General features: G+C 45.5%; 1 protein-coding gene across 1 annotated transcript; it reads right to left on the bottom strand.

Moving 5' to 3' along the window:
• Nucleotides 1–7,874: 7,874 nt before the first annotated feature.
• On the bottom strand, nt 7,875–8,918 carry LOC134367912 (melanoma-associated antigen B1-like). Its single transcript, XM_063084570.1, has one exon. It carries the CDS (start codon nt 8,916–8,918, stop codon nt 7,875–7,877), a length of 1,044 nt encoding a protein of 347 aa, XP_062940640.1.
• Nucleotides 8,919–25,420: the final 16,502 nt, after the last annotated feature.

Genomic DNA, 25,420 nt, shown 5'->3' with positions numbered 1-25,420 from the left:
CTTGTCATGACCATTCCTCATAGAGAGAGAACGAGGAAGGGTTTAGGTTATGGAGTTTGCTGGGGGGTTTAGAATGATGGTGATTCGTATCATTACCTATCCTCCTAGTTTTAGGAGGATGGCTGCGAGGACTATGGATCTGGCGATAGGGGCTTCTACGTGTGCTTTTGGTAGTCAGAGGTGAAGTCTGTAGAGTGGTATTTTTACTATAAATGCTGTTATGCATGCTGTTCATAGGAGGGTGCCGGATCATGAGGGTGGGGGTGTTTGGGTTCAGTGTTGAAGCAGCAGTAGGTTTAATGAGCCGGTGGAGTTGTGGATGTAGGTCAGTGCCATTAGTAGAGGTACGGAGCCGAAAAGGGTATAGAATAGGAAATAGAGTCCTGCATGTAGTTGTTCTCGTTGGCTGCCCCATCGGGTGATGATGATTAGGGGTGGGATTAGTGTTGCTTCAAATAGGATGTAGAATATGATCAGTTCTGTGGCGGTAAATGTTATGATTAAAAAATTTGTAATGAGGTTAATGTGAGGATATATAGTTTTTTCGAATGAGTGTTTCTTTAGAGAGGTGGTGTTGGCTCGCTATAATTATTAGGGGGAGGAGTCAGGTTGTTAATACCAGAAGTGGGGTTGAGTCGGGGTCTGAGAAGAAGTTTAATGATGTGGTTGTGCTATTTTCATCGTTGTGGTTTAAGAAAAGAAGAGTGATGAGGCTAACTAGTAGGCTGTGGGTTGTTGAGTTGATTCAGATAATATTATTGTTGGAGTACCACGTGGTGGGGATGAGTATGATTGTGGGGATAATAAGTTTTAGCATTGTAGGAGGTTAAGGTTTTGCACGAGGTCTAGGCCCTAAGTGTCAGAGATCATTACTAGAAGTGCTAGGCTTATGGCGGTTTCGCAGCCTGCAAAGATTAGGAGGATGATGGGGAGGATGTAGGATAGGGTGAAGTGTAGGTTTAGGGACAGGACGGTGGCTAGGACGAATAGGGATAATATTAGGCCCTCCAAGCATAATAGGGAGGATGCAAAGTGGGATCGGCATATTAGCAGTCCTACGAGGAATGTAGTGTATGCTAAGATGATGTTAATATAAATTGGAGGCATTTAGTAGTTACGAAATGTCGCAATTTAATGGGTCGAAACCAGTTGTTTTAATTAATCTAACTACCATATTCAGCTCCTTCTAGGCCTTTTTGGGATCATTCACAGGCTAGGCTTAGTGCTAGTGTGAGGATTAGGATAAGTGCCACGGTGAGTATTAGTTTGAGGTTGTTCGTTTGGGTGGCTCACGGGAGGGGTAGTAGTAAGGTAATCTCTAGGTCGAATAGTAGGAATGTGATGGCTACCAAGAAGAATTTTCTGGAGAATGGTAGGCGAGCGGATCCTACTGGGTCCAACCTGCCTTTGTATGGACTTAACTTTTGTGCATAGGTATATGTTTGGGGGAGTCAGAAGCCAAAGCTGATAAGGAGGAGTGCTAGTGTTGTGTTGGTTAAGAGAGTTAATGCTAGGTTGATTATTCTTTTCTGGGTTGTGACCAGATCTTATTGATTGGAAGTCAGCTGTACTAGCTGATACCGAAAGAATAGGATCCTCATCAGTAAATGGAGATGTATAGGAACAGTCAGACTACGTCTACGAAGTGTCAATATCAGGCTGCGGCTTCAAAGCCAAAATGGTGTTTGGATGTGAAGTGGAATTTTAGTTGGCGTAGAAGACAGACGGTGAGGAAGGCGGATCCAATCATTACGTGGAGGCCGTGGAAACCTGTTGCTACGAAGAATGTTGATCCGTTTACGTTGTCGGAAATGGTAAAGGGGGTTACGAGGTTTTCTGAGATTTGGAGGAGTGTGAAGTAAGTGCCCAGGGAGATTGTGATGAAGAGGGCTTGGAGTATATGTTTGCGGTTTCCTTCTATGAGGCTGTGGTGGGCCCAGGTGATGGACACTCCGGAGGCTAGCAGTACTGGTGTGTTGAGTAGTGGAACCTCTATGGGGTTGAGAGGGTTGATGCCTGCTGGTGGTCAGAAAGCCCCTAAGCTAGGGGTTGGGGCTAGGCTTGAGTGGTAAACGGCTGAGGAGAACCCGGTGAAGAAGAAAACTTCGGATGTAATAAAAAGGATTATTCCATATCGTAGTCCTGTTTGGATGATAGTTGTATGGTGGCCTGGGAAGGTGCTTTCTCGTACTACATCTCATCATCATTGGTATATGGTTAGTAGGTTAGTCAGTAGTCCTAGGATTAAGAGGGTGTTGGAATTAAAGTGGAATCATATTGTTAGGCTGGATGTTATGAGAAATGCGGATAGGGCTCCTGTGAGTGGTCAGGGGCTGGGGTTTACTATGTGATAGGCGTGGGTTTGGTGGGTCATTAGGCATAGCTGTGTTGGTAGAGGCTTACTAAGAGGGTAAATACATAAGCTTGGACTAGGGCTACGGTAAGTTTGAGGATGGTGAGTAGGGTGAGGAGGGTGAAAGTAGCTGAGGCTGTCAGGGGGCTCAGAGTTGTTAGTACTAGTGTAGTGTTTCTGATAAGGTGCATAAGCAGGTGGCCAGCTGTGATGTCGGCTGTTAACCGTACGGCTAGGGCTATGGGTTGGATGAAGAGGCTGATGGTTTCGATGGCTACGAGTATTGGGATAAGGGGGTGGGTGTGCCTTGGGGTAGAAGGTGAGCTAGAGATTCTTTTGTTTTGTGGCAAAAACCTAGGATCACCGTTCCGGCTCACAGGGGGATTGTTATGCCTAAGTTTAGGGACAGTTGGGAGGTGAGTGAGAATGAGTGGGGCAGCAGGCCTAGTAGGTTTGTTGAGCCAACCAATAGGATTAGTGAGGTTAGTATTAAGGATCATGATTGTCCTTTGGTGTTGTGGGTTGCCATCAATCGTTTCAGAATAAGTTGGATCAGTCATATTTGTAGAGAGGTTAGGCGATTGTTGATGAGGCAGGAGGGAAGAGGACACATTGCGTTGGGTAGGAGAATGATGAGGGCTACGATAGGTATTCCCATTAGCACGGGGGTGGTAAAAGAGGTGAATAGATTTTCGTTCATTTTTTTCCTCATAGATTTGTGTGTTTTGGTATTTTAGTAATTTTTTCTGCGGGGTTAGAGGGGTAGGTGAATTTTGAGGGTTTTAGTTGAAGTATAATGAAGAGCATTAGGATTATAAATATAATGGAGGTGAATCATGTTGAGGTATCTAGTTGTGGCATCTCATTGTGGGAAGGCCAGTGCTTCCATTCTTTACCTTAAAAGGTTAATGCTATTTAGCTTCACGATGTGCGTGTTGTGTTAAGGTTGATCAGTCTTCAAAGTGTTTGAGTGGGATGAGTTCGAGTAGGATGGGCATGAAGCTGTGGTTTGAGCCGCAGATCTCTGAGCATTGTCCGTAGAATAGGCCTGGTCGCGTTGCTGTTAGGGTTGTTTGGTTTAGACGTCCTGGGATCGCGTCCATTTTTACGCCTAGCGAGGGTGCGGTTCGTGAGTGTAGCACGTCTTTGGATGAGATTAGCATGTGGACTGGGGTTTCTATCGGGAGTACTGTTCGGTTGTCAACTTCTAGGAGTCGGAGCTCCCCTGGTTTTAGGTCGGGGGTGGGAGTTATGTATGAGTCGAAGTTTAGGTCTGTGTAATCTGTATATTCGTAACTTCAGTACCATTGGTGGCCCATGGCTTTGACAGTTAAGAGGGGGTTATTGATTTCATCTGTTATATAGAGGATTCGTAGTGATGGAAGGGCGATGGAAGTTAGGATAACAGCGGGTAAAATAGTCCATATGGTTTCTACCATTTGGGGTGTTATAGTGCTTGTGTGCGTGAGTTTTGTGGTTAATATTAGGGAAATGATAGAAAGGACTAAGGAACTGATTAGGAACACGATTATGAGGGTGTGTTCATGGAATTATAATAGTTCCTCCATGATGGGGGAGGAGGCGTCTTGAAGTCCTAGTTGTAATGGGTGTGCCACAGAGATATAAAGGATTCGGGCCTATAAGTTGACTCTGACGAAGTCACGTAATGTTTTTACTAATATCTCGCTTGTGGGGAAGGTCCTAGGGGCTATGGGGTTGGCTTGAAACCATTCTTTGGGGGTTCGATTCCTTCCTTTCTTGTTGGGTCTTTACGTATACCGGTTCCTCAAATGTGTGGGAAGCAGGGGGGCAGCCGTGTAGTCATTCTAGATTTGTTTTGAGAAGTTCTACCACTGAAACTTCTCGTTTTGAAGTGAAGACTTCTCATGTTATGAAAATTATTAATATAACTGCTGTTAAGGAGATAAATGATCCTATGGATGAGACTGTATTTCACATGGTGTATGCATCTGGGTAGTTGGAGCATCGCCGTGGTATTCGTGATAGGCCTAGGAATTGTTGTGGAAAGAATGTCAGGTTTACACCCACGAATATGACCGTGAAGTGAATTTTAGCTCAAGTGGCATTGAGGGTGTAGCCTGAAAGTAGAGGAAATCAGTGGATGAAGCCTCCTATGATAGCGAATACCGCTCCTATGGAGAATACATAGTGGAAATGCGCTACTAGGTAGTATGTGTCGTGAAGTACAATGTCTAGTGATGAGTTGGCTAGCACAATTCCTGTCAGGCCCCCTATTGTAAATAGGAAGATGAAGCCCAGTGCTCATAATATAGCGGGAGATCATTTGATATCTCCTCCATGCAGTGTGGCTAGTCAGCTGAATACTTTTATGCCTGTGGGAATCGTGATGATTATTGTGGCTGCTGTGAAGTATGCTCGAGTGTCTACATCTATTCCTACTGTAAATATGTGGTGGGCTCAGATGATAAAGCCCAAAAAGCCAATGGATATTATAGCCCAGACCATTCCTATATATATCCGAATGGTTCTTTTTTACCTGAGTAATAGATCACGATGTGTGAGACTATTCGGAAGCCGGGGAGAATGAGGATATAGACTTCGGGGGGTGTAAGGTATCTGTATGCTTTAATTTGTGGTAATGTGAGTTGTTAGATCATTTTGTGATGAAACTTGAGCAATATTTATAAAAATTTACAATTGTCAAACCTTCTTTAACCCAATTTCTGCTTTACTATGTCTTTCCTGTAAGAAACCATGAACATTTACACAGAAATTCATGTTCAAAGGCATCAATTTCAGTTCTATTAATCATAACTAATGGGGAACAACTTACTTGAACATTAGGAGGAGAATGGTTATTTATGGCACAAACACCCTTTAGAATTCTATGAAATAGTTTAAAACGTGAGGTGGATCTATATGTGCTGTCACAGAAGGATCCTGCATTCATTTCATTAAGTGACAAGAGCAACATGGCAGAACATAACAAGTAGCAGAACAATATGTACAATGTTACCCATGTATGTTAAAAACTTAATATATTTTATAGCACATCTACGTATGAAAATGCCTGGAATCAGCTTTAAAATGACACATACCAGATTGTTAATTGTGGTTACTTTTGAAAAGGGGGCTGAATTTTGGAGGAATGTCGTAAGGGGAGAAATTGTGATTTATCTCTATTAAATTTTTTTACAACAAGAATAGATACACAACTATTAACTCAATCGTTAAAATATTTAAATAGGCCTAACAATAGAAATAGTAAATGTGTATTACTCAGATAAAGTAAGTGCTAACTGACGCCATAGAAAAAAACCTAACTTTTGAATAGCTTAACACAACAAAAATTTGTTTCTTGTGCACACAAAATCTGATGTGGGTTGGCAGAGGCTCTCTGTTAATAGGTGACCCAAGGATGCAGGCTGCTTCCATCACGTGGCTCCACACCTCACCATGGGCTCCCCATGTTTGCTGTTGAATGTAAGAGAAAGCATGGAGGTGTCAGACTAGCTCTCATGAGCCTTGACCTGGAGGTGACAAACATGCATCTGCTATGTTTCAGTGATAAGAGTTAGTCACATAACCCTTACTAACTATACGTGGAGTGGGTTCCCAGGGCTAGTGGCATCAGGACCCCAGGCACAGGAAGCCCATAGTCCCAAATTGGGTTTGATGCTCAGTTTCACCTGGCTTCTTTAGGCCTGCTTTTAGTGCTTTGGCCACAGAGTACTTCCTATCACTTGAGAGACATTGTGGAACAGTGAGAAGAGAAATGAATGAATAGACACAAGATCTGCCTCAGGCCGGGAGGAGAGGAAAAGGGTGAGCTCTAGAGGAATTCAGACCAAGGTCTAGTCCCAGCTGTATCACTGACCAGCCACGTGAACTTCAGAATATTGCAAGTTCTCCATCGGCCAATGAGTTTGAAAAGCCCCATCTCACAGCATTGTTAGAAAATATGTAATCTGTGTAAAGCACCTGGCAAAATGACTGGCAAATATTGGGTCTTTAATGAATGGCAGTTTTTACTATGATTATATTAATACCAGAAGAGACTATTCTCTTCTCTGGGAATTCTATTTTATCCAGATGTCAGAAAATATTCAGTGCTTTAAAACAAACAAACAAAACCCCCAAATAAACTACAGTGCTGCTAAACAAATAATAGAAGTAAATTTTCCCCGTTAGAGAATGCTATTCCTCTAATGGACTTCACGAGGATTCAACTCAAAGTTTTCAGAATTTATGTTAAGGACCAGCAATGCCCCTCCCTCCTAGATGCCCTCCGCAACAAAAATGCTATTTATTTTACCACTAATAAAATTTAGCCCTATCTTGGAGTTTTGCCAAATTATATGCAAAATAACCCAATTAATGAAATAGGCTCTGACTCCCCCAGCTCAGGGCAAAGGGTGCCAGCTTAATAGCTTTTTAGCATCTCACCTCAAGGGGGTATCATCCTTATTTCTCAGAAACTCCCTGGAGACCATATGCACAGCACACCTGGTTTGTGCATTGTGTTCAACTGCACTGGGACAAGAGCGTCGTGCATCTTTCCTTTCTACCTTAGGGAGAGATTCCACCTGCTTTACCCACAATCACGAAGTAATTGTTAAGGGCTGTTTCCTATTCTGGGCTTAGTCTCTCAACTATGGGGCTCACCGTCTGAGGGTTTGGCCCGTACTCATGATTATCACAGTCTCGTCTACCCCACCTTGGAGCTAACTTAAGGTTACCTCCCAACGAGGGACTTGCAATGTCCCAAACCACAAAGTGCCTTGCTCGACTGAGGGAATTCACACTTGACTGCTCTCATCTGGACCTCCTTCCCGTCCCCCACCATCCTCTCTTTTACTTGTCCTGTACATGTTAGAGTGTACCAAGTCATCTTCCTTATACACTACCAGCTCTTAGACTCTAAAAATCCATGGGCAGCGGAAGGGTCTTCTTTATCTTAGCATCATCACTACCAGCACAGAGCCCTGCAGAGAGCAGATGCTCAGTTAATGGTGGAAATAAACAAGCCACCGATCAAAGAATGTAATTTATTACTATTTACTTTTATCTGCATTCTTGAAATAGATTATAGACAACCAGGTACATATCGTTGAGTTTTACAAAAAGATAGACAAAAGTGAATAATGCAAACAAAAATTGACTATATTTTGCTTTGTTTCCCTCTATTTTAAGACTCCAATTATGTTTAGTGGGGTTCTTTTACAGATTTCCAATAAAATCTCCATTCCAAAGCCATAAATTTTCTTTTTCTTAAACCCCAAGAAGATTCAAAGATTTTCAAAATGTATTACAGAATATCTAAACTCTTCAAAACCTGATAACAGCAATAAATGTGTGATCTGCATCATTCATAAACACAGACTCTGAATCTAAAAAAAACATTCTACTCAAATAACAGTATTTGAAAGATACTAATGTAAAACAAGAACAAGAAGATATATATTATGATCTCTCTGGCCCCATCTCGGCCTCTCACTACTTAAGAGATTGGAAGCCCTCTTCAATAACAGAATCTGCCTCACACGTCACTAGGGGCAGGAGGAGCTGTCAGATGTGTAGGCCTAGAACATGCACTGGCCTTGGCAGAAGTGCCACGCATGGCTGCGGCTCTGGCTGAAGCTTTTTCTTTCTCATCTCTCAAAGCCTCTTCATAATGGAATGGGAAGACACTAGGGGTGGTATTAATGAGTTGGGCCAAAAACTCCAGGACTTTCATCTTGCTGGTTTCAGCATGGGCTCTTGGACCCCACAGGAACTGATAGCGTGGAGGATCACTGTTGGGTACCTGCTGATACTCCAGGTACCTTTCCTTCACCAGATCTTGGGTGATGAGCTTCCTGACATCCCCAAAGATGAAATGACTCTTCCCATCAAAGACTCCCATCATATTCAGGAATTCCCACATCTCTTTCTCGGAGGCGCAATTGCCACTGAAGAAGATCACACCCAGCAGAGGCATTAGAAGCCCATTCCTGGGAAAGCCCCGGGAACCGCTCAGGCTCCCATCATCGGTGGGATTTAGCTTGCTGACAAGGGTATAGGAGTGATTTCTGGGGTTGACTTCCTTCAAGTCAAGGCCAAAGACCAGCTCCATGTTCCTAGAGGCTCTCTTGAGGATCTCAGGGAATTGCTCTCTGTACCTTTTGTGGACAACCTTCAGCATCTCTGCCTTCATAATGGGCTCTTTCATTTTATACTTGTGCAGCATGAACTGCATCAGCGTTCCGGCCTTCCTGGTTAGAAGATCATGGCGTGAGCTCTCAGTGGAGGTTGAGGCCTGGGAGGAATTTTTTCTTCCCTCACCTTTACCCTTGGCACCTTTACCAGATCTCTTGCGTGAAACACCCACAGCAGCAGTGGGGGTGTGGGGGGCTCCCTGAGGCTTCTGGGGAATGCCAGCAGCAGGGGAGCCAGGAGGAGTAACCCCCAAAACAAGAGAGGAAGTGGAAGGGGACTCTTCCTCTGCTGCAGCGGCCTGAGCACCCTGAAGACCCTGGGTCTCACTTTGGGCCTGGTGGCGTTTCTCACGGGCTCGGAGCTTACTCTTTCGACCCCGAGGCATGATGACTGTGGTCAGAGACAGCAGGCAGGCGTGTGGGCAGGAAGTCAGGTGAAGTGGGCACCTGGAGGAGAGAGGATGAGATCTTGTGAACACCTTTAGCAAGGAGATATCACCTTGGATTTTAAGAAGCCAATTCCGCAGTTTCCCTTGAGAGTCCTAGGAACACATTGGGCTCTTTTTCTTTGTCAGCCTGTCCTCTGGGAACCCAGAGGAGGAAGTTACAGTGTGCCTTAGGCCATCCCTTATTTGGGGCTGACTGGGTCACAGCAAGACCCGGCAGAGTGGACTCCCTCTGTGTTCAAGGGTCCTCTCGGTTTGCATATGGCATCATCATCATCATGTCTATTCTGTGCTGTTCTGATGGTGACACCTCAAAGATCTTTGGGACCCATGAGAAGGAAATAAGGAGGTGTCTTAGTCCACCACTTCTGTGGGGTCTGGAGGCAGTTCTGAGAGTTTTGTGGGGCCCTCTGTCTTGGGATCATTGGCCATCAATCCGCTCATTCAGAGTCCTCATCTTGTCTACATCTAAAGTCTGAAATCCTCCCTTCTGCTGACTGATGCTGCATCTTCAGACCAAGGCTCTCACCTCCCTTAGACCTAATACAAAGAAATGAGGAGGAGTCTCAGCCTGACGACCCTGGGCCAGGATGCCTAGTGCTGAGAGCAGAAACAGGGCCCAACTCTTTGTTGTTCCCTCTATTTGGGGTGAGGTACCTTCTGTCCTCACCCATGATCCATACTTTTACTCCTGGGACGGCCTGGGGCTCCCCTCTCCAGACCTAAGGACATCTCTCCTCATACTAAGGCCCACACCTCCCTGAAACCCAACGGAAGAAGTGAAGATGGCAATATCTGAACACACTGTCTATTCTCCAGAGGTTGAAAGCTGTGGCTGGCAGGCTGAGGCCCAATGATGTGTGGTCCCACTCATGGTCCTCATTCCAGGTCTCCAGTTGGACTCCTGGAAACACCTAAAATTCCTCCCCCTTGCAAATTCATCAGACTAAGAGCATCACTTCTCTGTTACTCCTGAGGAGGAACTGAGGAACACATCTCCCTGACATCTATGCTTGTAGCCTCTCAGGGCTGACACAGAGAGGGACTCTGGTACCTCTGCTGATATGGGGTGGGAGTTCCCTGAAGTCCTCAAGGTTTTCTCTGTGATGTTCTGGCACAACCTGGAAATCCTCTCTCTACTGACGTGTGGCCCCTTGCATCAGATTAAAATTCTCACCTTCCTCAAGCCCTAAGATGAAAGAAAGCATGCTTCACGTCCAGCACCCCCTGTCCTCTATAAGACCCCACTATTCTGGGGTCTTTGGTCTCTAGTCTTTACTCAGGCAACATCTGAGCCTCCCTCATCCCACCTGACTCTGCCAGCTTCACATCAAGGCCCTCAACTCCCCAAGTCCCCAGGGCTGGATGTGAGGAAGGGATACATTTGGCTACCTCTGCCTGGGGTTTCCCAGGGCTAAGAGGGGGTGGAACTTTGTGGACTACCACTCACTACGTTGGTGTTCATCTCAGTCCTCCCTGTCTTGACCTAATGCCTTTCTGCTCATACTAAGGCAATCAACTCCCTGAGACACCCTGAGAAGAAGTGAAATTTTTCTCATCTGGCCACGACTATCCATGGTCTCCTAATGCAACATTCAGGAAGGGATTCTGCGTTACCCTCACTGTTATGAGATGGGTGGTCCCCTCAGTTCTCAGGATCCTCTCCTTGACTCCTGGCACTAGCTGGGAATCCTCAATCTGCTAACCTTAGGCTGTCTACCTCGGTGAAATTCCTCACCTCCCTGAGATGCTCTAGGAAGAAGTGAGATTCTCCATGTCATCATACCCAGATCTCCCAAGTTTTGCAGTAGGAACAGAGCTCTACGTTCTGTTTCTACGTGGGTCACTTCTTTCTGGGAGGGGTCCCCTCATACTCAGTATCACCACCTTGGCTCCTGTTAGGAACCAGATCTTCTTATTCTGAATGGGGGCTGTCTCACTAAACTAAGGGTATTTATGTCCCTGAGACCACACCCAGAGAAAATGAGGGGACACCTCAGCCTGAGAGCTCTAACCCTGGCTTCTCAGTACTGAATGCAAAGGCAAGACTCTGTGTTCCCCTCTGTTCTGGGATAGGTGGCTGCCCCATTCCTCACACAGGATTTGTACCTTGACCTGTCATGGCCTAGGACTCTCCACCTCTGCTGAACTGGCACAGCCAGCCCTTCGCCTTAAACCGAAGCTCTCATCTTCCTAAGACCTTGCAGGCAGGAGTCCGGGGTATCTAAGTCTGCCAGCTCTGGCCTGGGACTCCCAGGAGCAGCAACAGCTGAAGCTCTCTCCACTGTGTAGCATCCCATTTCCTCACTCAGGGTCTTCATCTTGACTCTGCATACTTTCTGGGACTCCACCCTCTGTTGTCTGGAAGCCACACCACTCAGACAAAGATTCTCATATTCCTTGGACCTAAGTTGACAGAGTGAGCCACATCTTGCCAAGGCTCCTTGGGACCTGTGCTTGCTGACAGCAGGGCTGGGACTCTTAGGATCCCACTGTTCTGGAGTCTGTGGCTCTCTCAGGTCTCACAGAGGACTCCAACCTTAGCGCCTGGTAAGATTTATGACCCCTCCATATACTGACCCGAGTCCACAAGTCTCAGACCAAAGCCCTCATCTCTCTGAATCACTAGGAGGGAAGTTGGGGTGCTCCACATCTGGCTACCTTGCCTGGGGCTCCCAAGTTTGAGAGCAGGGCCCAATTTTGAGAAAACATCTGCTCATGAGCACTGAAAGTCCTAATTTTAATCTTTTTAGGGCCAAGACTCTCCCTCTACGAAGGGGGCTGTCCTCTTTAAACTAAGGCCTTCCTCTCCCTGAGGCCTTCAAGGCTGAAATGACACGGCTCCTCAGTCTTATAGCTCTGGCCCAGGGCCTATCAGGGCCGAGTGCACGGGCGGGACTTAGTGCGGCCCCTTTTGCTGTGGGTGAGCCGTGGTCCCCTCAGTCCACATTTAGGGTCCTCAACTTGACCTCAGACCAATTCTGGGAAGTCACCCTCGGCAGACCGGACTACACGCCTCTCAGATGCCACCTCTCAGAGAAGTGGAAGCAAGGGTGAGCCACATCCAGCTGTGGCTGCCCGGGGCCTCCCAGAGCCAACCGCAGGGACGGGACTTAGTGAGGGCCCGCCTGATTGTACGTGGGTGGGGGTACCTTCAGTCCACGTTTAGGCTCCTCAGCTTGACTGCAGACCAGTCCTGGGAAGTCACACTCTGCAGACTGGATGCCCGGCCTCTCAGATGCACCGCTTCTCAGACACCGTGCCTCTCAGACTCCACCTCTCAGACGTGCTGCTTCTCAGACACCGTGCCTTTCAGAGAAGCGGAAACAAGGGTGAGCCACATCCAGCTGTGGCTGCCCGGGGCCTCCCAGGCAGAAATCATCATGTCGAATGGATACCTGCACTCCCATGTTCATAGCAGCTCTGTTTACAATAGCCAAGACATGGAACCAACCTAAATGTCCACCGATGGATGACTGGATAAGGAAATTGTGGTATATATACACTGGAATACTACTCTGCCATAAAAAATAATGAAATACTCCCATTTGCAGCAACATGGATGAACCTGGAGAAACTTATGTTGAGTGAAATTAGCAAAGCACAGAGGGATAAATACCACATGTGCTCACTCATAAGTGGGAGCTAAGAGAGAAAGAAGGAAAGAAAGACCACAGTAGTGTGTTGGTCTTACAGATGGAGGAAACTATCCTAGGGCTACAAAGTGGAGTGGGGGGAAGGGGGGGAGGGAGGTTGGGGGATAATTGGGCGGGGGACACAGGGTACAAACGTAATTTCTGGTAATGGGTATGTGGCCAGTAGGAATCTGGCCCTCACATCATGGGCACGAGGGGTGACAATGAGCTTTGTATCTCATGAATATTCATAATAAAAATAAATAAATAATAAATAAATAAATTCGACTAATGAGAGGGCCTTAGATTCTTCCCTCTGCTGTGGTGTGACTATCATCCTCAGACCAAGACCTTCATTTCTCTGTTACCCCTGAGTGGGAACTGATGGGCACCTGTGCCTGACGTATCTGCCTGGGGTCTTCCAGGGCTCACAGTAGGGAGAATTCTGTGTGGCCCTCACTGATATGGGGTGGAAGGTCCCCACAGTCCTCAGGGTTCTCACCATGACATCTGGAACAACTTGGAAATCCTTCTCATGCTGACCTGAGGCTGTTCCCTGTGACCTAGTCTCTTACTTCTATGAGATGCCCTGGGAAAACTAAGTGCGAATCATCATGTCCAGGTCTGACAACAGGGGTGGGCCTCTCTGCGGCCCCCTCCTTTCTGGGAGGGGTGCCCTCATCATTACTCAATGTCACAGCCTTAAAACCTGTTAGGGACTGGGTACCTCTGATGAATTGGGCCTATCCCATTAGACCAAGGCCCTCACCTCCCTGAGACTACCTCTGGAAAAAATAAGGGCATCTCAGCCTGTCAGCTCTACCCTGAGCCTCTTATTGCTGGACAGCAGATGTGGGCCTTGAATGTGGCCCTCAAATCCGTTAGTCTTTAGACGGGAAGTGAGGTTACTCCAAATTTGTCTACTCTGCCCGAGACCTCCTAGAGCCCAGTGCAGGGGCACTGCTCAGTGTGGCTCCCTCTTTTGGGTAGAGGTCCGCTCATTAGCCCTCACAGTTCTCACCTTGACTCCAGTTAAGGCCTCGGTCTCCACCATCTGCAGAATGAGGACTAAGTTCTAAGACCAAGGTACTTCCCTCCCTCCCTGACACTTTCCAGGCAGAACTCTCCCAGACAGCTTTCCAGAGGCCTCCCAGTGCCAACCACAGAGGCAGGACTTATGGGGGCCCCTTTGTTATGGATGAGAAGCGATCCCTTCAATCCAAACTCAGGGTCCTCACCTTGGTATCTCATGAGAGCTTGGAATTCCTCCCTCTACTGACCTGAGTCCACCAGCCTGCAAACAAAGCCCTCACCTCCCTGAATTTCTAGATAGGAAAGTCAGTACTCCACACACCAGAGCCTCCCAGAACCGAGTGCAGTGGCTCTGCTTTGCTTTGTTACATCCATTAGGGAGAGATTCCCTCATTTAGCCCTCAGGGCCCTCACCTTGACTCTAGTTAGGACCTAGCTCTCCTCCTTATGCAAAATCAGGGGTACTCCGTTAGACAAAGGCCCAGCACTTGCTGAGACTTTTCAGGCACAACTCTGCCGGACAGCTCTCCCGGGACCTCCCAAGGCCGACTGCAGGCGTGAGACTTAGTGCAGCCCCGTTTGTTGTGGGTGAGCGGTGGTCCCCTCAGTCCACGTTCAGGGTCCTCACCTTGACCTCAGACCAGTCCTGGGAAGTCACCCTCGGCGGACCGGACTACAGGACTCTCAGACATGGCCTCTCAGACGGCCCGCCCCTCCGAAAGGCGGAAGCGAGGATGAGCCACATCCGTCCTCCCAGGGCCTCCCAGGGCCTCCCAGACGCCGCGCCTCCCAAACTCCGCGATTCCCAGACACCCCGCCTCTCAGAAAAGCGGAAGCGAGGATGAGCCACATCCGGCCTCCAGGGGAGGCTTGGGTCTTGAATGTTGTGGTTCGGGGGGCTTTGCTGTTGGGGTTGGTGATATAGTTGTTTGTGGTTTTGTGGATGGCGTTTTATGATGAGGTGGAGGTTGTTATTAGTTTTAAGAGTATGGGTGATTGGGTGATTTATGTGGGGGAGGGGACGGGTTATTTTCATGAGGATTCTAGAGGTGTGGCTGTGTTGTATAGTTATGGGTGCTGATTGGTGGCGGTGGCTGTGTGGTCTTTGTTTATGGGTGTCATTATTATTATTGACGTTACTTGGGGGTGGTGAAATAATTAGTAGTGTAGTCATTAGGATTGTAATGAGGAAAGAAAGGAAGTAAAGTTTGATTAGACCTTTTTGGTTGGAGGTGGTTGTTGCAGCTAGTACTTGGAAGTGGGCAATGTCTTTTGGGACTGTTTCTTCTAGTCAAGCTAGGTCTAGTGTTTGGGAGGCTGTGCTTTGGCTTGCGCTTAGGCTGAGATAAGGTATTGTACGATGGGTAAGGGTTGGGAAGAATCCTAGGAGAGTAGAGAAGTTGTGTGAGGGTGAGGATAGTTTGGGGGTTAGGTTGAGTGAGTTTAGGCATAGTTCTAGTGCTAGGGTGAAGCCTAGAATGGTGATGAGGAGGGTGGATAGTTTATGGCAAAGTGGTATAGTCATTTGGGGAATATTTATTGGGGGCATGCTGTTGGAGATGATAAAGCTAGCAAAGATGCTGCCGATTACCAGACGTTGGGTTGGGTTGGTGAGGTTGGGGTTGTTTTCGTTGATGCTTATTAGGGTTGGGAAGTGGGGTTGTCCTAGTAGTGTAAGAAAAATGGTTCGGGGGCTGACCCCGTGGCACACTCGGGAGAGTGTGGCACTGGGAGCATGAGAGCGCTCCCACCGCGGGTAGGACTGGCTGGTGCGCTCACTGGCTGAGAGCGGTGCGGGCGACACCAAGACAAGGGTTACGATCCCCTTACCGGTCACACACACACACACACAAAAAAAAAAAAAAGAAAAGAAAAGAAAAATAGTTCCGGTACTTTAGGCGGCTGTGAGGGTGGTGGCAATGAGTATGATTGTGAGGGCTGAGGCGTTAGTATACAGTGTGTTTATGGTCTCGATGATTAGGTCTTTGGAGTAAAAACCTGTTAGGAATGGCATGCCTGTGAGAGCGAGGTTTCCTATGATTAGAGAGGTTGATGTAAGGGGTATAATTTTATGTAGGCCTCCTAGTTTTCCGATGTCTTCTTCGTTGTTTAGGTTGTGGATAATAGAGCCGGAGCATATGAATAGTATGGCCTTGAAAAATGCGTGCATGCAGATGTGGAGGAAAGCTAGATGTGGTTGGTTGATGACAATCGTTACTGTTATTAGGCCTAGTTGGCTTGAGGTAGAGAATGCGATAATTTTTTTGATATCGTTTTGTGTTAAGGTGCAGATCGCTGTGAATAGTGTGGTGAGAGCCCCTAGGCATAGTGTTAGTGTTTGGATTGTTTTGTTGTTTTCTATTAGGGGTAGAATCGGATCAGTAGGAAGATTTCTGCTACGACTCTTGTGCTGGAATGGAGTAGGGCTGAGACAGGTGTGGGACCTTCCATTGCAGAGGCTAGTCATGGGTGCCGGCCGAACTGGGCGGACTTACCTGTTGCAGCGAGGAGGAGGCCTGTTAATGGGAGGGGGCTCGGGTTTGTGTTGAGGATGAATAGTTGTTGGAGGTCTCATGTGTTTGAATATACGAAAAATCACGCTGTAGCTAGGATGAAGCCGATGTCACTGAGACGGTTGTAGAGGATTGCTTGCAGGGCTGCTGTGTTTGCGTCTGTTCAGCCATGTCATCATCTGATTAGACGAAAGGATATGATGCCTACTCCTTCTCATCCAATGAAGAGGTGGAATAGGTTGTTGGTGGAGACCAGGATTAGTGTTGCGATAAGGAAGATGAGTAGGTATTTGAAGAACTTATTGATGTTGGGGTCCGATTGCATGTATCATAGAGAGAATTCTATAATGGATCATGTAACGAAGAGGGCTAGTGGGATGAAAATTATAGAGAAGTAGTCCAGTTTGAAGCTAAGGGATAATTTTAGTGTTTGGATGGTGATTCAGTGTCAGTTGGAGGTGATTGTATCCTGTCCAGAGTAAATAAATGTGAGGGCAGGTGTGAGGCTGGTCAAGAAAGCAAGTTGGGTTGAGGTTTTCACGTGGTAGGGGTAGTGCTTGTGCATGTTGGTAAGGGTGGGGATGATGAGAATGACAAGTGAGATTATTGTTAGGGATAGGGGTAGGTTTATTACTTTTACTTGGAGTTGCACCAGATTTTTGGTTCCTAAGGCCAATGGATTGCTTCTATCCTTTAAACGTAAGAAAGCCATAGTTTTAGGTATGGTCATAAGAATTAGCAGTTCTTGGGATCTTTCTTGGTGAATAAGGGGTTTTGAGTCTCTGTTGTCAGGTTCACAGCCTAATGTTTTGTCTGAACTATATTTACAGTAAAGGGGCCCTAGAGCTGTTTTGGGGTTGAGGGACAGTAGTAGAAGCGGGATGATGTGTATGAGTATCAGGGAATTCTCTCGTGTGAGGGATGGTTTGATGCTGTTGATGTGATGTGTGAGAGCACCTCGTTGTGTTGTGATTAGTATAAATAGGGTGTATAGGGCTGTGATTAGTATGTTGAGTCCTATGAGGATAACTGTAATATTTGATCATGAGAATGATGTTATTATTATGAGTAACTCTCCGATTAGGTTGATGGTTGGTGGGAGGGCTAGATTTGTTAGGGAGGCTAGTAATCATCATGTTGCCATTAGGGGGAGGAGTGTTTGCAGTCCGCGGGCCAGGATTATAGTTCGACTGTGGGTGCGTTCGTAGTTGGAGTTTACAAGACAGAAGAGCAGGGATGATGTAAGTCCATGGGCAATTATTAGGGCTGTAGCTCCTGTGAATCCTCAGGGTGTTTGGATTAGGATGGCTATGCTTACTAGGGCCATGTGGCTGACGGATGAATATGCCATGAGGGATTTCAGGTCTGTCTGACATAGGCAGATAGAGCTTGTCATGACCATTCCTCATAGAGAGAGAACGAGGAAGGGTTTAGGTTATGGAGTTTGCTGGGGGGTTTAGAATGATGGTGATTCGTATCATTACCTATCCTCCTAGTTTTAGGAGGATGGCTGCGAGGACTATGGATCTGGCGATAGGGGCTTCTACGTGTGCTTTTGGTAGTCAGAGGTGAAGTCTGTAGAGTGGTATTTTTACTATAAATGCTGTTATGCATGCTGTTCATAGGAGGGTGCCGGATCATGAGGGTGGGGGTGTTTGGGTTCAGTGTTGAAGCAGCAGTAGGTTTAATGAGCCGGTGGAGTTGTGGATGTAGGTCAGTGCCATTAGTAGAGGTACGGAGCCGAAAAGGGTATAGAATAGGAAATAGAGTCCTGCATGTAGTTGTTCTCGTTGGCTGCCCCATCGGGTGATGATGATTAGGGGTGGGATTAGTGTTGCTTCAAATAGGATGTAGAATATGATCAGTTCTGTGGCGGTAAATGTTATGATTAAAAAATTTGTAATGAGGTTAATGTGAGGATATATAGTTTTTTCGAATGAGTGTTTCTTTAGAGAGGTGGTGTTGGCTCGCTATAATTATTAGGGGGAGGAGTCAGGTTGTTAATACCAGAAGTGGGGTTGAGTCGGGGTCTGAGAAGAAGTTTAATGATGTGGTTGTGCTATTTTCATCGTTGTGGTTTAAGAAAAGAAGAGTGATGAGGCTAACTAGTAGGCTGTGGGTTGTTGAGTTGATTCAGATAATATTATTGTTGGAGTACCACGTGGTGGGGATGAGTATGATTGTGGGGATAATAAGTTTTAGCATTGTAGGAGGTTAAGGTTTTGCACGAGGTCTAGGCCCTAAGTGTCAGAGATCATTACTAGAAGTGCTAGGCTTATGGCGGTTTCGCAGCCTGCAAAGATTAGGAGGATGATGGGGAGGATGTAGGATAGGGTGAAGTGTAGGTTTAGGGACAGGACGGTGGCTAGGACGAATAGGGATAATATTAGGCCCTCCAAGCATAATAGGGAGGATGCAAAGTGGGATCGGCATATTAGCAGTCCTACGAGGAATGTAGTGTATGCTAAGATGATGTTAATATAAATTGGAGGCATTTAGTAGTTACGAAATGTCGCAATTTAATGGGTCGAAACCAGTTGTTTTAATTAATCTAACTACCATATTCAGCTCCTTCTAGGCCTTTTTGGGATCATTCACAGGCTAGGCTTAGTGCTAGTGTGAGGATTAGGATAAGTGCCACGGTGAGTATTAGTTTGAGGTTGTTCGTTTGGGTGGCTCACGGGAGGGGTAGTAGTAAGGTAATCTCTAGGTCGAATAGTAGGAATGTGATGGCTACCAAGAAGAATTTTCTGGAGAATGGTAGGCGAGCGGATCCTACTGGGTCCAACCTGCATTTGTATGGACTTAACTTTTGTGCATAGGTATATGTTTGGGGGAGTCAGAAGCCAAAGCTGATAAGGAGGAGTGCTAGTGTTGTGTTGGTTAAGAGAGTTAATGCTAGGTTGATTATTCTTTTCTGGGTTGTGACCAGATCTTATTGATTGGAAGTCAGCTGTACTAGCTGATACCGAAAGAATAGGATCCTCATCAGTAAATGGAGATGTATAGGAACAGTCAGACTACGTCTACGAAGTGTCAATATCAGGCTGCGGCTTCAAAGCCAAAATGGTGTTTGGATGTGAAGTGGAATTTTAGTTGGCGTAGAAGACAGACGGTGAGGAAGGCGGATCCAATCATTACGTGGAGGCCGTGGAAACCTGTTGCTACGAAGAATGTTGATCCGTTTACGTTGTCGGAAATGGTAAAGGGGGTTTCGAGGTTTTCTGAGATTTGGAGGAGTGTGAAGTAAGTGCCCAGGGAGATTGTGATGAAGAGGGCTTGGAGTATATGTTTGCGGTTTCCTTCTATGAGGCTGTGGTGGGCCCAGGTGATGGACACTCCGGAGGCTAGCAGTACTGGTGTGTTGAGTAGTGGAACCTCTATGGGGTTGAGAGGGTTGATGCCTGCTGGTGGTCAGAAAGCCCCTAAGCTAGGGGTTGGGGCTATGCTTGAGTGGTAAACGGCTGAGGAGAACCCGGTGAAGAAGAAAACTTCGGATGTAATAAAAAGGATTATTCCATATCGTAGTCCTGTTTGGATGATAGTTGTATGGTGGCCTGGGAAGGTGCTTTCTCGTACTACATCTCATCATCATTGGTATATGGTTAGTAGGTTAGTCAGTAGTCCTAGGATTAAGAGGGTGTTGGAATTAAAGTGGAATCATATTGTTAGGCTGGATGTTATGAGAAATGCGGATAGGGCTCCTGTGAGTGGTCAGGGGCTGGGGTTTACTATGTGATAGGCGTGGGTTTGGTGGGTCATTAGGCATAGCTGTGTTGGTAGAGGCTTACTAAGAGGGTAAATACATAAGCTTGGACTAGGGCTACGGTAAGTTTGAGGATGGTGAGTAGGGTGAGGAGGGTGAAAGTAGCTGAGGCTGTCAGGGGGCTCAGAGTTGTTAGTACTAGTGTAGTGTTTCTGATAAGGTGCATAAGCAGGTGGCCAGCTGTGATGTCGGCTGTTAACCGTACGGCTAGGGCTATGGGTTGGATGAAGAGGCTGATGGTTTCGATGGCTACGAGTATTGGGATAAGGGGGTGGGTGTGCCTTGGGGTAGAAGGTGAGCTAGAGATTCTTTTGTTTTGTGGCAAAAACCTAGGATCACCGTTCCGGCTCACAGGGGGATTGTTATGCCTAAGTTTAGGGACAGTTGGGAGGTGAGTGAGAATGAGTGGGGCAGCAGGCCTAGTAGGTTTGTTGAGCCAACCAATAGGATTAGTGAGGTTAGTATTAAGGATCATGATTGTCCTTTGGTGTTGTGGGTTGCCATCAATCGTTTCAGAATAAGTTGGATCAGTCATATTTGTAGAGAGGTTAGGCGATTGTTGATGAGGCAGGAGGGAAGAGGACACATTGCGTTGGGTAGGAGAATGATGAGGGCTACGATAGGTATTCCCATTAGCACGGGGGTGGTAAAAGAGGTGAATAGATTTTCGTTCATTTTTTTCCTCATAGATTTGTGTGTTTTGGTATTTTAGTAATTTTTTCTGCGGGGTTAGAGGGGTAGGTGAATTTTGAGGGTTTTAGTTGAAGTATAATGAAGAGCATTAGGATTATAAATATAATGGAGGTGAATCATGTTGAGGTATCTAGTTGTGGCATCTCATTGTGGGAAGGCCAGTGCTTCCATTCTTTACCTTAAAAGGTTAATGCTATTTAGCTTCACGATGTGCGTGTTGTGTTAAGGTTGATCAGTCTTCAAAGTGTTTGAGTGGGATGAGTTCGAGTAGGATGGGCATGAAGCTGTGGTTTGAGCCGCAGATCTCTGAGCATTGTCCGTAGAATAGGCCTGGTCGCGTTGCTGTTAGGGTTGTTTGGTTTAGACGTCCTGGGATCGCGTCCATTTTTACGCCTAGCGAGGGTGCGGTTCGTGAGTGTAGCACGTCTTTGGATGAGATTAGCATGTGGACTGGGGTTTCTATCGGGAGTACTGTTCGGTTGTCAACTTCTAGGAGTCGGAGCTCCCCTGGTTTTAGGTCGGGGGTGGGAGTTATGTATGAGTCGAAGTTTAGGTCTGTGTAATCTGTATATTCGTAACTTCAGTACCATTGGTGGCCCATGGCTTTGACAGTTAAGAGGGGGTTATTGATTTCATCTGTTATATAGAGGATTCGTAGTGATGGAAGGGCGATGGAAGTTAGGATAACAGCGGGTAAAATAGTCCATATGGTTTCTACCATTTGGGGTGTTATAGTGCTTGTGTGCGTGAGTTTTGTGGTTAATATTAGGGAAGTGATAGAAAGGACTAAGGAACTGATTAGGAACACGATTATGAGGGTGTGTTCATGGAATTATAATAGTTCCTCCATGATGGGGGAGGAGGCGTCTTGAAGTCCTAGTTGTAATGGGTGTGCCACAGAGATATAAAGGATTCGGGCCTATAAGTTGACTCTGACGAAGTCACGTAATGTTTTTACTAATATCTCGCTTGTGGGGAAGGTCCTAGGGGCTATGGGGTTGGCTTGAAACCATTCTTTGGGGGTTCGATTCCTTCCTTTCTTGTTGGGTCTTTACGTATACCGGTTCCTCAAATGTGTGGGAAGCAGGGGGGCAGCCGTGTAGTCATTCTAGATTTGTTTTGAGAAGTTCTACCACTGAAACTTCTCGTTTTGAAGTGAAGACTTCTCATGTTATGAAAATTATTAATATAACTGCTGTTAAGGAGATAAATGATCCTATGGATGAGACTGTATTTCACATGGTGTATGCATCTGGGTAGTTGGAGCATCGCCGTGGTATTCGTGATAGGCCTAGGAATTGTTGTGGAAAGAATGTCAGGTTTACACCCACGAATATGACCGTGAAGTGAATTTTAGCTCAAGTGGCATTGAGGGTGTAGCCTGAAAGTAGAGGAAATCAGTGGATGAAGCCTCCTATGATAGCGAATACCGCTCCTATGGAGAATACATAGTGGAAATGCGCTACTAGGTAGTATGTGTCGTGAAGTACAATGTCTAGTGATGAGTTGGCTAGCACAATTCCTGTCAGGCCCCCTATTGTAAATAGGAAGATGAAGCCCAGTGCTCATAATATAGCGGGAGATCATTTGATATCTCCTCCATGCAGTGTGGCTAGTCAGCTGAATACTTTTATGCCTGTGGGAATCGTGATGATTATTGTGGCTGCTGTGAAGTATGCTCGAGTGTCTACATCTATTCCTACTGTAAATATGTGGTGGGCTCAGATGATAAAGCCCAAAAAGCCAATGGATATTATAGCCCAGACCATTCCTATATATATCCGAATGGTTCTTTTTTACCTGAGTAATAGATCACGATGTGTGAGACTATTCGGAAGCCGGGGAGAATGAGGATATAGACTTCGGGGGGTGTAAGGTATCTGTATGCTTTAATTTGTGGTAATGTGAGTTGTTAGATCATTTTGTGATGAAACTTGAGCAATATTTATAAAAATTTACAATGGTCAAACCTTCTTTAACCCAATTTCTGCTTTACTATGTCTTTCCTGTAAGAAACCTTGAATATTTACACAGAAATTCATGTTCAAAGGCATCAATTTCAGTTCTATTAATCATAAGTAATGGGGAACAACTTACTTGAACATTAGGAGGAGAATGGTTATTTATGGCACAAACACCCTTTAGAATTCTATGAAATAGTTTAAAACGTGAGGTGGATCTATATGTGCTGTCACAGAAGGATCCTGCATTCATTTCATTAAGTGACAAGAGCAACATGGCAGAACATAACAAGTAGCAGAACAATATGTACAATGTTACCCATGTATGTTAAAAACTTAATATATTTTATAGCACATCTACGTATGAAAATGCCTGGAATCAGCTTTAAAATGACACATACCAGATTGTTAATTGTGGTTACTTTTGAAAAGGGGGCTGAATTTTGGAGGAATGTCGTAAGGGGAGAAATTGTGATTTATCTCTATTAAATTTTTTTACAACAAGAATAGATACACAACTATTAACTCAATCGTTAAAATATTTAAATAGGCCTAACAATAGAAATAGTAAATGTGTATTACTCAGATAAAGTAAGTGCTAACTGACGCCATAGAAAAAAACCTAACTTTTGAATAGCTTAACACAACAAAAATTTGTTTCTTGTGCACACAAAATCTGATGTGGGTTGGCAGAGGCTCTCTGTTAATAGGTGACCCAAGGATGCAGGCTGCTTCCATCACGTGGCTCCACACCTCACCATGGGCTCCCCATGTTTGCTGTTGAATGTAAGAGAAAGCATGGAGGTGTCAGACTAGCTCTCATGAGCCTTGACCTGGAGGTGACAAACATGCATCTGCTATGTTTCAGTGATAAGAGTTAGTCACATAACCCTTACTAACTATACGTGGAGTGGGTTCCCAGGGCTAGTGGCATCAGGACCCCAGGCACAGGAAGCCCATAGTCCCAAATTGGGTTTGATGCTCAGTTTCACCTGGCTTCTTTAGGCCTGCTTTTAGTGCTTTGGCCACAGAGTACTTCCTATCACTTGAGAGACATTGTGGAACAGTGAGAAGAGAAATGAATGAATAGACACAAGATCTGCCTCAGGCCGGGAGGAGAGGAAAAGGGTGAGCTCTAGAGGAATTCAGACCAAGGTCTAGTCCCAGCTGTATCACTGACCAGCCACGTGAACTTCAGAATATTGCAAGTTCTCCATCGGCCAATGAGTTTGAAAAGCCCCATCTCACAGCATTGTTAGAAAATATGTAATCTGTGTAAAGCACCTGGCAAAATGACTGGCAAATATTGGGTCTTTAATGAATGGCAGTTTTTACTATGATTATATTAATACCAGAAGAGACTATTCTCTTCTCTGGGAATTCTATTTTATCCAGATGTCAGAAAATATTCAGTGCTTTAAAACAAACAAACAAAACCCCCAAATAAACTACAGTGCTGCTAAACAAATAATAGAAGTAAATTTTCCCCGTTAGAGAATGCTATTCCTCTAATGGACTTCACGAGGATTCAACTCAAAGTTTTCAGAATTTATGTTAAGGACCAGCAATGCCCCTCCCTCCTAGATGCCCTCCGCAACAAAAATGCTATTTATTTTACCACTAATAAAATTTAGCCCTATCTTGGAGTTTTGCCAAATTATATGCAAAATAACCCAATTAATGAAATAGGCTCTGACTCCCCCAGCTCAGGGCAAAGGGTGCCAGCTTAATAGCTTTTTAGCATCTCACCTCAAGGGGGTATCATCCTTATTTCTCAGAAACTCCCTGGAGACCATATGCACAGCACACCTGGTTTGTGCATTGTGTTCAACTGCACTGGGACAAGAGCGTCGTGCATCTTTCCTTTCTACCTTAGGGAGAGATTCCACCTGCTTTACCCACAATCACGAAGTAATTGTTAAGGGCTGTTTCCTATTCTGGGCTTAGTCTCTCAACTATGGGGCTCACCATCTGAGGGTTTGGCCCGTACTCATGATTATCACAGTCTCGTCTACCCCACCTTGGAGCTAACTTAAGGTTACCTCCCAACGAGGGACTTGCAATGTCCCAAACCACAAAGTGCCTTGCTCGACTGAGGGAATTCACACTTGACTGCTCTCATCTGGACCTCCTTCCCGTCCCCCACCATCCTCTCTTTTACTTGTCCTGTACATGTTAGAGTGTACCAAGTCATCTTCCTTATACACTACCAGCTCTTAGACTCTAAAAATCCATGGGCAGCGGAAGGGTCTTCTTTATCTTAGCATCATCACTACCAGCACAGAGCCCTGCAGAGAGCAGATGCTCAGTTAATGGTGGAAATAAACAAGCCACCGATCAAAGAATGTAATTTATTACTATTTACTTTTATCTGCATTCTTGAAATAGATTATAGACAACCAGGTACATATCGTTGAGTTTTACAAAAAGATAGACAAAAGTGAATAATGCAAACAAAAATTGACTATATTTTGCTTTGTTTCCCTCTATTTTAAGACTCCAATTCTGTTTAGTGGGGTTCTTTTACAGATTTCCAATAAAATCTCCATTCCAAAGCCATAAATTTTCTTTTTCTTAAACCCCAAGAAGATTCAAAGATTTTCAAAATGTATTACAGAATATCTAAACTCTTCAAAACCTGATAACAGCAATAAATGTGTGATCTGCATCATTCATAAACACAGACTCTGAATCTAAAAAAAACATTCTACTCAAATAACAGTATTTGAAAGATACTAATGTAAAACAAGAACAAGAAGATATATATTATGATCTCTCTGGCCCCATCTCGGCCTCTCACTACTTAAGAGATTGGAAGCCCTCTTCAATAACAGAATCTGCC

The sequence above is a fragment of the Cynocephalus volans genome, chromosome X (genome assembly GCF_027409185.1).
Source record: "Cynocephalus volans isolate mCynVol1 chromosome X, mCynVol1.pri, whole genome shotgun sequence".
Classification (NCBI taxonomy): Eukaryota; Metazoa; Chordata; class Mammalia; order Dermoptera; family Cynocephalidae; genus Cynocephalus; species Cynocephalus volans.
Note: the sequence above shows the minus strand (reverse complement) of the source record. Positions and strands in the feature narration are given on the sequence as shown.